This window comes from Oreochromis aureus, linkage group 3 (genome assembly GCF_013358895.1).
Source record: "Oreochromis aureus strain Israel breed Guangdong linkage group 3, ZZ_aureus, whole genome shotgun sequence".
Lineage (NCBI taxonomy): Eukaryota > Metazoa > Chordata > Actinopteri > Cichliformes > Cichlidae > Oreochromis > Oreochromis aureus.
The window spans coordinates 10104344-10118855 of NC_052944.1; the positions used below are offsets into that span (position 1 = coordinate 10104344).

Below are 14512 nucleotides of genomic sequence, written 5' to 3' on the forward strand. Positions count from 1 at the left end.
GGCTGGAGACTATCTGCTCTTCTGGGCTCTGCTGCCTGGAGCATATTCTCCAGAATGGTCCACACCTGAATGAATGAATGAATGAATGAATGATTGTGATTAAAACTAAGTGCTTTTTTTTTATTTTATTTAATCTTGTAAAGAACTTTGTGTTCCATATAATAAATAAAAGTTTGATTTGATAATGAATTGGACTCATTAGTCCAGCTTAACCTTATTGTCCTACCTGTTCCCTCTTTTCTCTTGGAAGACATTTCAAATCCTTAAACCGTGGATCCAATGCTGTGGCCACCTCGAACCATATCTCGTTGCCATTAGCTCGTCGTGCTGCCAGATCCTTCTGGAAGGCATTCTTGAACTTCACCACATAGGCAGGATCATCATCAGTAATGTCCATGACACGGTACAGATGGCGAAAAGCAGGCAGCACTACAGAGCAAGAGACGTGAGGCCTCACCACCCAGCAGCTCTGTCACATACCTGCAGAGGTGGAGAGGTTTGCTAAATAAACCTAGCTGGATTCATTTAAATCAAAGTGTAACTGATTCCCAATTTAATTGTCCTTAAAAGTTCCTTGTTATGTTCATTAATTTTGATTTTACACATGTAACAGTAGTTTATATAATTAAAATGGGAAGGTGTTTATTTGAACTTACTTGCATGGTTCAAGCAGGAGCTCCAGCCTCTGCAGTTTCGCCCACTCAGCTTCGGTTGGCAAGACCAACCTGTGGTTCTGTTGGTCCAACGTAGCCTGGACAGCCTCTCGGTTACATAGGAGGCGTGAGACCATTGCGAGAGTCGAGTTCCACCTGGTGGGTACATCCTGTATAAGTTGATCGCTCTTCTTTCCGAGTGCTACTTGTTGTTGGTTAAGTTCTGTGGTACTCGCAGGGCTTTGTTTAAAATGACCAACAATCTTGCGGCACTTTGCCAGTACACCGACAAAACCACTGCTATCGAGACATACCGTGATGGTCCTCTGGAGAATGTGAGCATTGCAGGCGATGTGCTCATATGGAAGTGCTCTCATAGCAGCCAGCATGTTTGCTGCGCTGTCTGTGCCAATGGTGGATATCTTGTTTTCAATACCCCAGTCATTTGCTACCTTGAGGAACTGTTCGGCGCGCATTTATCAGCAAAGTGCCTGGTTTCTGTTCTCATGACGGTCAGTGCAAATGAGTTGAGGTTCCACTCACTATCAATAAAGTGTCCAGTCACCCCAAAATAGCTGTGGTTGCCAGCTGAGGTCCAGTGATCTCCGGTTATAGCAACACAGTTGGGAGAATCCTCCGCCAAAATCTCAAGTTTGTTTTTCTTTTCGCCGTCGTACATTTTGCTGATTTTGGTCGTTACTGTAGTCCTGCACGGCGGCTTGTATGACGGGTCATTGGACGCAATTTGCAACACCTCTGTCAATCCTTCGTCCTCTACTATATTTATCGGCCTACAGTTCATCGCTATCCACTTGGCAATAACATTAGTCAGCCTGTCGGTCGCAGACTTGCTCATACGAGGGTATTCTCTAGTTTTGTTTGGCGAAAAGCTTTGCTCTGGCTTGCTATATTGCTAACGTCTTCACTGCTAGCTGTTGCTGCACTCGCGGCTGGGTGCTTTGCGTTGAGGTGATAGGCCAAACTTGAGCTGCTTCAGTGGTAAGCAAACTCCTTCTTACACTCTAGGCAGACCACTTTACCTTTGTCAATGGTGCCGTCGGGGCGTTTATGAAATACAAATTTCCCGTTCATTGGGCCAACAACTCTCAGATGCGCCTCCATATCCACACTGTAAGCTAATCACCACTTCTCACCTTGACCTCACGACGTGACTCCACCCCCAACAAGTCAAGCACAAGGAGCCCAGCACATAAAAACGGATTTTATAACATAGCAACTCTCATACAAAATCAATGACGTCAAGAGATTAAAAATTAGATTAACGAGATTAAAAAACATAACGCGCTAAATAGCATTGTAATTAATTAATCGCAATTAACGCGATAATTTGACACCCCTAAGATATACATATCATATTTTGACCAACACTAACAGAGGATCTATTTACATTTCAAAACCTATAATTCTAAACATTTTGTTACATTGCTTTTACATGTTGGTACAAACATATGTCTTCTTCATACCTCAGTGTTTGTAAATGAGGTAGTGTGCAGCTGCGGACCATAAGCAGACTGGTTTAGTTTGACATGGGAGACCTTTATGTGATCTCCCATGTGAAAGTGCTTCATTGCTGCCTCTCTCCACAGGGACACTGTCATGGCATAACAATCCTGAAATCACAAACATGACAGAATAAAAGATGTATTCATTAATTAATACGAAAAGCCACTAACACCAAAACCAAGCCTACAAGCTAATACAATCTGCTTATCTACCACCAATCTCAAATATGCCAAATGATTTTCACCACTTTCAGTATTACACTTCAGCTGCACCATTACCTGCTGGTTGTTTCCGTGAGACAACCTTCCTCACTGCCGAACACTGAAAATTCAATTAAAATACAATGTCAGTGATAGTGATTGAATAGATCTGTGATGGTGGTTTCTTTCTTGACTAATCTCAAAGACTTACCTCCATGACCTCCCCGTCCACTGACATAAGCCCCCCCACAGTTGAGCTCATTCTCAGTGGCATTACAGGGGCAGGGGGATGCAAAAGGTCCTCCGCTTTTGCCATAAGCTCTTCAGGGACTGGAAACACAGCTGCCCTGAAAAACTGAGTCCTGGCAGTTATATTTATCAGGTAAGGGGGATTTGTGCCTCTGAGCTCATGTCCCCTCATCATATATGAGACCCCCTCCAGGACTTTTGAGGAGAACTCCTCAAACAATGGTATTTTTATGACCATCTCCCCATTGGTGATGGCTGCCACCTTGTTTTTTTTTTTTTTTTGGTGATGAGTGGTTTAGCCACTCCATCCTGTGGGTCCCAGGTGATGACCCTGTCCCGCATTTTTAAAACCCAGATGTGGATGGGTGGGGGCTGGAAGTAGGGTGTCTCCAGGAGGTTGGAAATTAGCTTCATCAAAGCCATTCTCAAAAAAGAAAAGCAACACAAATACATTAACAGTTTAATACCTTTCTGCTGGATCCAGTTCAGATATAATACAGTAACAGTGTCTGCCTGAGGAGAGGAGGGCTGTGAAGCAAAGGGGTTCAAGGTTATCAAGCAGTGACAGCACATTTTTTTCAAATTTCACTGTTGAAGTGGGGCGTTGGCTGGGATTCAGTGGGTGAAATAGGAGAGGACAGCAAGTTGGATGAAGGGGAATCCTTTGGAGAAGCAGGGCTGATCAGATTTAGTTTAGGTGTTGTTACGGGTTCGAAATTGAGGATGAGAGTAAAACAATGATAGTCCAGAAGAGGTCGTTCAAACAATTGATTTTAATGAATGCACGCCGCGTGGAGAGGTGCAAACTGCAAAACAGTTGTACATCTCTACCCAAAATACACTCTAGATTGCTTTTATAACATCAGGGTATTGTAACGCCCCTTCTTGCGTTTACAAGCACATAATTTGCATGTACAGAACATTCATGTATTTTAAGAATTAAATGCAAACATAGAGGTTCCTCCTTGTGGCATACTCTTCCGAATATGGTGATGACCTAAGGCCTTTGAGGTCACCATGGACTGGACATCCTTCCGTCACCTGTAACTAAGCAAACTCAAATACCACAAGAAGCTGAATACATTCAGGCCTTTGCTCAGCTACTATTTTACTGTAACAATGTACTCAGCATATGAGTTATGATACATATATATTTAACTCAATCATTTTAAAGTAGTTATAACTGCACCTGTAATAAACATGTTAATATTTGATTAGGATAACCCCTATAATGTAAATTATAACATAATGCCAGCAACGTCAATAAATGCTTGGATGAAATGATAATTAATGCAATGACAAAGATGATGGTTATATAAAATAATCCCTATAATTCTACAATTCCCTCTCTTGACGTCTCTTCCAGAGACGTCACTACACTATTCCCAGGTCCACTACCTTCGCTCTGACCCTCTCTAGCCGCCCCCTGACTCAGCAAATCAGACAACCTCATGTCCTCTAGATGGTCCAGCAATAAAACACCAGCTCCCACTTGAAAACACTTCATGCTTAAGTGGTCTCTGCTCCTTTTCTGGGTCCCTCTCTAGTGGAAATCTTCTCCTGTAAGGGATAGAAAACAAACAACCTTTCTCTGCTATACCTTACTAACTTACTGTGTTCATCTCAGGTTCCTGTCATTATTCAAAGTTGGTTCCCAATATCATATCAGGCAAAATCACAAACCCTACTGCCACGTCTGCTTTGTTAAGCTCTTCAGTTAGACTCTGTACCGGTTTGCCAATCTGTGTGTACATGCCTCTACACTTTTAATGTCTAAATGCACATCTGGATGTATGTGCACTTGTATGTCTATCTGCATCTATGAGTCAGTGGTTTTTCAGAAAAAAAGGCGTTAAAGTGAAGAATGTTTCCTGACTATTAACTCCTGATACTGGAGGGACTTTCGGGTTGCCCAACCTCTTAGGTTTGGCCTTTTACACTTTTACTAAAGAAATTTTAACAGAGCCCAAAGAGATTTTATTTTGCTCCTGTGCTTGACAGGTTAAGCGAAGTTGTTTTTGTTTTGTTTTGAAATTTTTCCCTTCTGTGTGTGTGTGTGTACATAAGTAAGAATATGATAATCAACATAAGATCCCTGGTTTGCAAATGATTTTCTGCCCCCGCTGCAGGGCAACATCATGTGGTGGTGAGTCTATGTTGGCTAGTTTAATACAGATATGTAACAGTTGCTTGATTGCATGGCCCACTCAGAGTTGCACAGTTTTAATGTATGTGGAGAGTGTTTTCACAGTTTAAACATAGGTTACTCACATTTCTAGCCTGATTGTTTCCCAATAAAAGTGAAATCAAACATTACATTTGATTTTACTTATGTATTATCCTGTTCTGGGCTCTATCCATTATATTAACTTTATTTAATCTCAATACTCTTTATGTGTGTGAGCAACGCTTTTAGTCTTATTAAACACAACCCAAGTAAAATGCACACCATCCCCATGTCAGCCTAAATCTCCGCTAAAAAGCACACTTCAAAGTTTTCTATCTGGGTTTACGCCTCTTTTGGCCTCAAGCATATACATAACATGCCAAGGTTACTGTTAATGCCCGTTAGACAAGTTTCCATTATCTACAACATTTTGTTTCACCCGGCTCACCCTTACACATTTCCTGTTCACTTATTGCATATTTATCTTTAACACCATTTACCTCAGTAGTTGCTAAGCAGAAACAAAGCAACCTGTGGTCCACCTTTACCCTGTAAAATAAACCCCTGTCATGTTTGTGTCTGTAAGCATGTTTTGCATTCATTCATTACACTCCCCGCCATTCCTGCAAGTTAGGAGCTGTAAAGTTAAAAGCTACATCAAGTCCAGGCCTTTGGCCTGGCCTATATATAAATCATGTGTGTTTGTAAGCGTGCGTGCAATTAACCTGCTATGTTCTCATCTTCCCTCAACATGTATCACCTGGACACTCTCACCAGTGAAGCTTAAAACCTGTTTGGACGGAACATCAACTCTAAACAAGCACAGTTATGCATTGTGTATAAAATTAACTCAACCTGTAAATAGAGACATCACTGTTATGACAAACATAAAATAATACTGTACAACACGTTATTAATACAGTCATCCTAAGGCAGATTATATGATAACAATAAAATCTCTAAATCCCCAATCCCAACAGGTCCTGCTTTTAAATCTTCCCTGACTTTCCCTTCAAGTTCTGCTTTCTTAGTACAATAATTAGGTCCTCCTAATCCCATTACATCAGCCATATTGATTCCTTCATGTGTAAATGTCAGATTTCGAGCATCTAAAACTTTACTCTGTTGTGCTAATGATGTCATAGTGAACGCCTGCAAGTTCACATAAGCCACCACACTATGTGTAGTCAGAACTTTTAGTGAGTGTTCTCTCCCTACATGTGCTGTTTCCTATATTATTTTGGCCACCCCTGCTGCATGCTGTGCACATTTAGGGTGCCTTGCTTCTGTTGGACTCAACCTCATGCTAACCTACATAAGTACCTGTCTTAAGAGAGACCTCTGCACAGCTCAGACGCCAGTTGCAAGAGCTCTCTAACATTAGAATCATCAGCTGTGACTTATATAGTGTTATTTCGGTACTTTATACTTCTTTTGGTGGAGTAGCATCAGGAGAGAAGCTCCAGAGAGGCATCTTCCATGTTAAACACTAAAATATAACAAAAGAGATCTTCTCAACGTGTTGTATATTTTTAATATTTCCTTATTATTTTGTCATAAAATAAATCAACCAAATAACTTAAGCTGTGTGACAGCACCTTGCGTTTACGCCAGGCTGTGAGCTGCCCTGAAGCTACACCCCCTTTCACCCAATTTAATTTCTCAATCTTAGTTTAACTATTCCTGACCTTCTCCTTCTCTCGTCTGATCATCTCAAGTACGTCCTGTACCAAATTTGCTTCCTCTTTTCAAGCCCACATTTAATTACAAGCTCTAATACATTTGCCCTATATTGCTGTCTCGACGTGTTTCCTGTCAACTTAACAGAGTTATTCTCAGAACTCAGAGCTGAGGTTCCCCTTTTCTAAGTCTGTATGTTCTACAAGAGAGCAAGTCGGTAAACAAGTTTATCATCACAAAGGTTATTAGGTAAAGGTCACGTAGACATTTGCTTAGTAACCCTAAAAGAACACATTTCATGTAGCTAATCGCATATATTAACACCCCCCTTTTTGTGACACATCTCATGTGTTACAAACTCAAAATCCTTCACTCAGGTTAGGGAATTAAAAGAAAAGTTTAGTCCTATCATATTATGTATAAATGCTCCGGAGCTTCAAACCTGTATTTAAGGAATGAAATCAAATTAATCATCATGTCAAATCCTTTCTTGGCTCCATCCACAGCCTGCATCCTTGAAACGTCCTAGAAACAAAAGCCTGTGTGTTAACCAGAACATCACCTTTTATACTCAGTTTCTCCACTTATGATCCAACCTGTGTTATAACAGAAAAGTTAAAACAGAACAATTATCAGTCATGTGTCCAACCTTAGTCCAGTCTTTTGTCAGTGTCCAGTCGGTCCAACCTATGGTCTGCCTGGTCCGTCCATTCACCTGTCCATTCCCACACATTCACTCACACGCATTACCATCAGGTATTGCTGACAGTGGAGACTATCTCGCAAATATTCAGTCTTCACTCTCAGCAACATCAACTCATTTATTTGTTTTACTTTGTTTTTAAGAAAATAGTTCTTTCTGCTTTTGGACTGGATTGGCTCGCGGCAATCCTTTTAGACAGAGAGTTAGCCTTCTCCTCTGCCTATTGTAATCTGGAGAAGGTCACCGAGAATTTTCAGCGCTGTTATCCACTCTTTTGCAGGCCTGCTTAGAACAAAAATGAGAAAAAGAGAGCTGATTATTAGCTCATCAAAACACAAAACAAAATCACCTGACAGGTTTTTTCTAAGTGCACTGTTATAGAAACTATGGGCCCTTTTAGACATGTCCATGTTTATCAAAACTCCCTCTATTAAAAATAAAACAACAACCTCAAAAATCTTCAACAATCTGAAATTTCACCCGTTCGACACACTGAAAACCTCGCCAAAAGCTGCACCGTTTCGTACACAACAATATCCCCCTTTAGGCACTTTACCATACTCAGATTCAGCCTAAGATATAAACACATTATAGCAATGTGTCAACACTAATTTATAAACCTCTTAATCAAATTTACACCTCTGAACAGTCAACTTCTCCTTTAAGGCCTCAATCACACACACACACAGCAAGCTCCTCTGTCCACATTCACACGAGCTCTCAAACTTTTTCCATACTCAGCCATATCTCAACAATTTAACTTGGCAAAATAAATACATGTTTAAACTTTATCACATTATTCGATTATTTTCATTTTCTTTCTATACTAATCACTTACTTTGATCAATCAGTGCAAGAGCACTCCTGAGTCACTCTTATAAACACTTTAATCACTTTATTAAACATTCACACCATTCTATCACTCATACAAGTAGCAAGCTGATCTTCATTGCGTATGTTTGTGTGTGTTATTTTTACATATATGGCTTCACAGTCTCACAGACACTTTCCCATTCTCCAGTTAAAGAGTCAGTTTTCTCCTTCCCCGAATTACTAACCCAAACTTTAATTTCCCACCTTAAATAACAGCCCTCCTGGTCTTCCGCCAGCAGTTAGGGCTTGCTTTCAGGTTCCTGGACACATCATGCTGTGAACAATTCAACCAGAAACTTGCCTTAACATATCCATTCATGTTAACCTGTAATTTCTTCCGACTGCTGCTTCTGGAGAATTGGTCCAGGTCTGCTTGCCCCTAAAAATAACAAAACTAAGACATTTTCATTATTATCACAAATGCTTAAATGACCCATTTCTCTATCTCTGGTCAGAAATACCAATTATGCCATGTATGTAAGCGTGTTCTTCCTTGCGTTTTATGTTAATTGAATGTAAGCTGCTTCTTCATTGCATCCTTATGTATTCATTGCATTTTCATGTATTCATATTTAATTTATGCATCTTTTCGCTGAGCTCAACATTCAATCTCACTTCTGAATCGTTTCGAAAATAATCTCACATGTAACAATTTGTATATGTGTGTTTTCTATTCATTAATATAATTGTCAGTTATTTTGATTATCTTTACCTTTTGTATTGTCTACCTCTTTGTTGTGATGTGGTGGACATCCCTAAACTATCACGAGTTCAGGGTTCAATTTCAATCCAATCATCTCCTATCTTCTCGCAGTCAAACTCGTCCAGCTTCATCTCTCACTGGTCCTTTTTCATTCACAGTGTCCTGTTCGGGCTTCAGAGCCCCAGCAAACACAGTGTGTTTCTTCTCTGTTTTGATCTTTCAGTATTTCCTCTTCCTTCAGTCTTATTTTCATTTGCTGTGTTTTCTTCTGCATCCATCTTTTCAGTCTTTTCTTCCAAGATTGCTCCAAGCTTGGCAAATATGACAGTCAGTGCCTTCAAGCAGACATATCACGCTGTTCTTCACCCGCATGCATGTTGCATCACGTGCTTTCTTCCATGCTGCTGGACTCATCAGTCGTTGTCAGTGTTACTGCTTTCGCCTGCACTGTCTTTTAGCTTCCGTTACTTCTTCACGTCCACGATGTTCTATCGGTCTTCATCAGGAAATTGACTGTCCTTTACGTGTCTTCTCGGGGTGAAGGACAAAGTGAGAGCTCAAGCTGCACAATTTCGAGCCAAAGACTGGCTTATTTTCTCCCAATTCTTTTAATCTACTTTTCTGCTGCTGAACTCAAGGTTGCAAAGTTGAAAGACGCCCACCTGTATTGACACACTAAACCATATAATTAGTAATATATGCATTTTTTCTTAAAGGCTTCATTTGCTTCATGTGCCTAGAGTTAACTCATCTATCTCTCTGTGTTCTTTCTGTACACACTCAGTTCCTTTTATGGGCATGCATTTCCTGTCCCAGACACACACGGTTTCCTGTTTCTACAGCTTCTGCAGAGACTTCCTTTTAGTTTCACAGTCTACAAATAATCAGTAATTCTACTCACAGTAATTTAATCTAAGAGCCTTTGTGTTTTGAAACTAAAAAGAGGAAGGAACAGCGCCCAATTTAAACTGCGCATGTTGTCACTCAACAACACACACACAGAAAATGTAACTGTATATATTATCTCAAACTGAAACAGAACCCATCTAAAAATCCTAAGCCATCTTACTTCAACACCCCAAAACACACATCGCTTACAGACATCTTTTTTAATTAAATTATCTCAAATTCAATTTCAGTTCTTCGAACCCAGATAACGGTCTTAAGTATCAACAGTTTATGTATCCTATCTCAAAACCCAGCAAAAATTCATACAGTCATGGCAAGAAATAAAACTTTACTTACAGTCTTGTAATAAACAAAACCAGCGTCTTAAATACAGGCATCAGCCATGTGTAGCAGTCTCTATAAACATCCTATCAGTCTTACACAGTTTTACCTAGTACAGACACGTGTCAAGCAAACCCCATACTCATATTCTACAGTTATCATGAAATACTTATCATAATCAACAACAGTCACACAAATATAATAAACATAAACTGCATTTCTTCCTTAAAACACAGATTGAAGTCGTCCTTGACCCTGGCTCTGCAGTCAGTCATTAGCCACTCATTCGTAAACAGGAAATGTCACTCTAAATAAGTCACAGGCATCTCATTTACATAGACACAGACACACTCTCAAAATAAACAGCCTGCTGCAGTGCCCGTGGCAGACAGAGCCTATATACAAACATAAAAATTATAACACAGAGACGTCTGATAAATTAAATAATATTTACAAGGCCTTAAATTGCACAACCTACATAATTTAGACAAAATTTGAATTAACCCTCCAAGGGACAAACTCCAAGTTTTTGATAATCAATGACCCAGTATCAGGTCCAACCTGTGTCTGGTCTAATTGCTAAAGTTCCTAAGTCAATTTAAAAGCGTCCAACGCCCAAGGTCCAACCTTTACTACCCAAAAAAGTGCATAAACCGTTCCAAACGGTAAAGTGGTCCAACCACTAGCTATTTTGGAGATTCCCAAGTTCTCCACGATCGCCAATCGGACTATCCCGTCCAACGGAAAATCCCGAGCGTCCCCAGAAAGTTTGGAGCGTCACCTCCGAGAAATGCACTTCCTAGAACATCCCACAGTTCCGTTCTACATAAATTTACTTGTATTTTAAAGACATCCTATGAAACCACAAAACCGACTTTATCGATGTCCAAGCCCAGCTTTATATTCAATTATGACTGTATCACCATACACAGTTTCCAAATTACCTATAATCCTAAATTCAGTAGTCCAACTACTTTAAATTCTCTTTCCTTAGCAGTCCAACTGCATTTAAATCCTCGTAGCAGTCCAACTGCTTTTCCTTTAATCAGTACTGTCACTTAACCTTACATTATCATTACTTCAACTTCAATTCTCATGAGATTTTCACCAAAATCAAAACAGACCTTTACCAGTAATTTTCAGTGAGTAGACTTTCAATTTTGTCAGAACCAATTCAGCACTGTTTGGAAATAATTCAACAGGTAGTGCCTTACCTTTGAATAAGCCGGCTTATGTCCACTCACTTCGACCACTGACTCGTGTCTGCCTGTTTGAGCACCTTGGACCCTCTCAGTCTCATTCTCCAACTTTTCTCCCTCAACCTCGGCCAATGCACCAAATGTTACGGGTTCGAAATTGAGGATGAGAGTAAAACAATGATAGTCCAGAAGAGGTCGTTCAAACAATTGATTTTAATGAATGCACGCCGCGTGGAGAGGTGCAAACTGCAAAACAGTTGTACATCTCTACCCAAAATACACTCTAGATTGCTTTTATAACATCAGGGTATTGTAACGCCCCTTCTTGCATTTACAAGCACATAATTTGCATGTACAGAACATTCATGTATTTTAAGAATTAAATGCAAACACAGAGGTTCCTCCTTGTGGCATACTCTTCCGAATATGGTGATGACCTAAGGCCTTTGAGGTCACCATGGACTGGACATCCTTCCGTCACCTGTAACTAAGCAAACTCAAATACCACAAGAAGCTGAATACATTCAGGCCTTTGCTCAGCTACTATTTTACTGTAACAATATACTCAGCATATGAGTTATGATACATATATATTTAACTCAATCATTTTAAAGTAGTTATAACTGCACCTGTAATAAACATGTTAATATTTGATTAGGATAACCCCTATAATATAAATTATAACATAATGCCAGCAACTTCAATAAATGCTTGGATGAAATGATAATTAATGCAATGACAAAGATGATGGTTATATAAAATAATCCCTATAATTCTACAGTGTGGTGTAGATCAGCAGTCCCCAACCTTTTTTGCGCCACGGACCGGTTTATGCCCGACAATATTTTCACGGACTGGCCTTTAAGGTGTCGCGGATAAGTACAACAAAATAAAACTAGTACCGGTACCGAAAAAAAGAAGATTTATTCATAACACACGTGAAAAGACCCAGGAAAACCGAGTTAACGATAAAAACGATAACAAAATAACGCTGAAAACCGATAAAAACCCTGAAAACCATACATTTCACACCTGAGCCTCAACTCTCGCGGCCCGGTACCAAACGACTCACGGACCGGTACTGGTCCGAGGCCCGGGGCTTGGGGACCGCTGCTATAACTTACTAGGGTATATACTAGACTTGATATTTACTGAATACAATAATGGATTTCTATACGTTTTACATCAGATGAAAACTTTGGTTGTGAGACTCAGATAATTATTTATTAAAAGCGAGACATTTTAAATGAGAATAAGAAACAAAAGTATTTCTTTGTGCCCCCCTTTCCCTGTTAATGCCCTACCTGCCCCCCTGGCAAAACTTTGCTAGACCTGCATACGTAGCCGTCAGCTACTTAGAAAAGGATCCCGGTGTTATTTGTCTTTCAGAAACAGTTCATAACTTCCCTTCAACTCATTCATGTCACCTAAAAGGTAAACCTGTTTCTCCATCACCTGTTCAGCTCTGATGATTCAGTAAGGACATCTCCTGGTTTCATCTGCATGTTTCCCTCTCACCACATATACAAACAGATATCATGACCAGCAGCTTTTACAGCTGTGGCTCCAGCAAACATCAACTGATACTAGAAAGTAATATTAAATAAATTCTAACAACAGCTGATCAAGCTTAAACGTGCTGCTGTTGTTTAGCGCGACATCCGCTGGTTTCCTCTTTCTCGCGCAAAGTGAGCAATAAACAAACAAGAGAGAAAAGGCGATCAGCTGATCATTGATCAGTTTCATGATTGAATTAGCAAGTTTCTAGCTGAAGAGGAACTGGACAAATCGCGTTCCTTTTCACCTCAACTTTAAACTTCGACCTCCTCGGCTGTAATTGGTGCAGCCCAGAGTCGATCATGATCAACTGGCCAATCCACCAGCGTTCATTTATACCGTTAAAAAAAGAAAAAAGAATTAAAACCCCACCCCCATAAAAATGAAAAATCACGAGCGGCCCACCGGGCAAATGCCTGGTATGCCCGATGGCCAGTGCAGCCCTGCAGCCTGCACATACACAGATGTGCTAGAAGCTAGAAGAGCTAGAGGCTATACTCATGGAGAAACTCTTGGAGAAACTTGCTAAGCCTAACAGGAGACAGGTACTCCCACCCAAATAACATGATATGCAGTATCGCAGAAAAGTGAGTACACCCCTCACATTTTTGTAAATATTTTATTGTATATTTTCATTGGACAACATTAAAGATATGACACTTTGATACAATGTAAAGTAGTCAGTGTACAGCTTGTATAACAGTGTAAATTTGCTGTCACCTCAAAATAACTCAACATACAGCCATTAACGTTTAAACCGCTGGCAACAAAAGTGAGTACACCCCTAAGTGAAAATGTCCAAACTGTCCCCAAAGTGTCAATATTTTGTGTGGCAACCATTATTTTCCAACACTGGCTTAACTCTGTTGGGGATGGAGTTCACTAGAGCTTCACAGGGTGCCACTAGAATCTCCCTCCACTCCTCCGTGATGACATCATGGAGCTGGTGGATGTTAGAGACCTTGGGCTCCTCCACCTTCCATTTGAGGATGCCCCACAGATGCTTAATAGGGTTAAGTCTGGAGACATGCTTGGCCATACCTTTACCCTCAGTTTATTTAGCAAGGCATTGGTCTTTTTGTTGGTGCGTTTGGGGTTGTTTCATGTTGGAATACTGTCCTATGGCCCAGTTTCTGAAGGGAGGAGATCATGCTCTGCTTGAGTATACCAAAGTACATGTTGGCATTCATGGTTCCCTCAATTAACTGTAGCTCCCCAGTGCCACCAGCAGTCTCACAAAAGCACTAACTTTTGTGACATACTGTAACCCCACTTACAGCCCAGCCATATAGTGCACAAAGTCACTTAGTTAAAGACAGCATGGGACCAAATCACCTCACCACCCTGCACCAGCCTGACATTTCTTCCTCCTGAGGTAAATGGATGGATGGATGGATGGATGGATGCTAAATGACAACAAACATAAAATCTTAAAAGCCACTAGTTCCCACACTGGAGTTTCCTGACACTGAGTGTTAATTGTACTTAGCTTGCATAAACAGTTGTAACAGAGTAAGCTACCTGAGACATTGCACAGAATTATTTTTTCTATCTTAATTAATTCACCTGACTGGTTTCAGCTCAGAAATAGGCCAAAATTCTTTGTAAAACTCTAGTGGAAAAGCATCTGGACCTGGGGCTTTATTGTTTAGGAGATGCTGTAGGGCTTCATGGAACTCATACTCTAAAAGAGATAAACTGTCTTAAAGATATAAAGACATGGATGACCTCTAATTTTCTGCTTCTAAACTCAGATAAAATGGAGGCTATTGTA

General features: G+C 40.3%; 1 protein-coding gene across 1 annotated transcript; it reads right to left on the minus strand.

Moving 5' to 3' along the window:
• Positions 1 to 383: 383 nt before the first annotated feature.
• On the minus strand, positions 384 to 1129 carry LOC120433294 (E3 SUMO-protein ligase ZBED1-like). Its single transcript, XM_039599345.1, has 2 exons — positions 657 to 1129; positions 384 to 480 (listed from the first exon to the last, which is right to left on the minus strand). The coding sequence occupies exons 1-2, from the start codon at positions 1127 to 1129 to the stop codon at positions 384 to 386; spliced, it is 570 nt and encodes a 189-aa protein (XP_039455279.1).
• Between the last annotated feature and the right edge of the window lie 13383 nt (positions 1130 to 14512).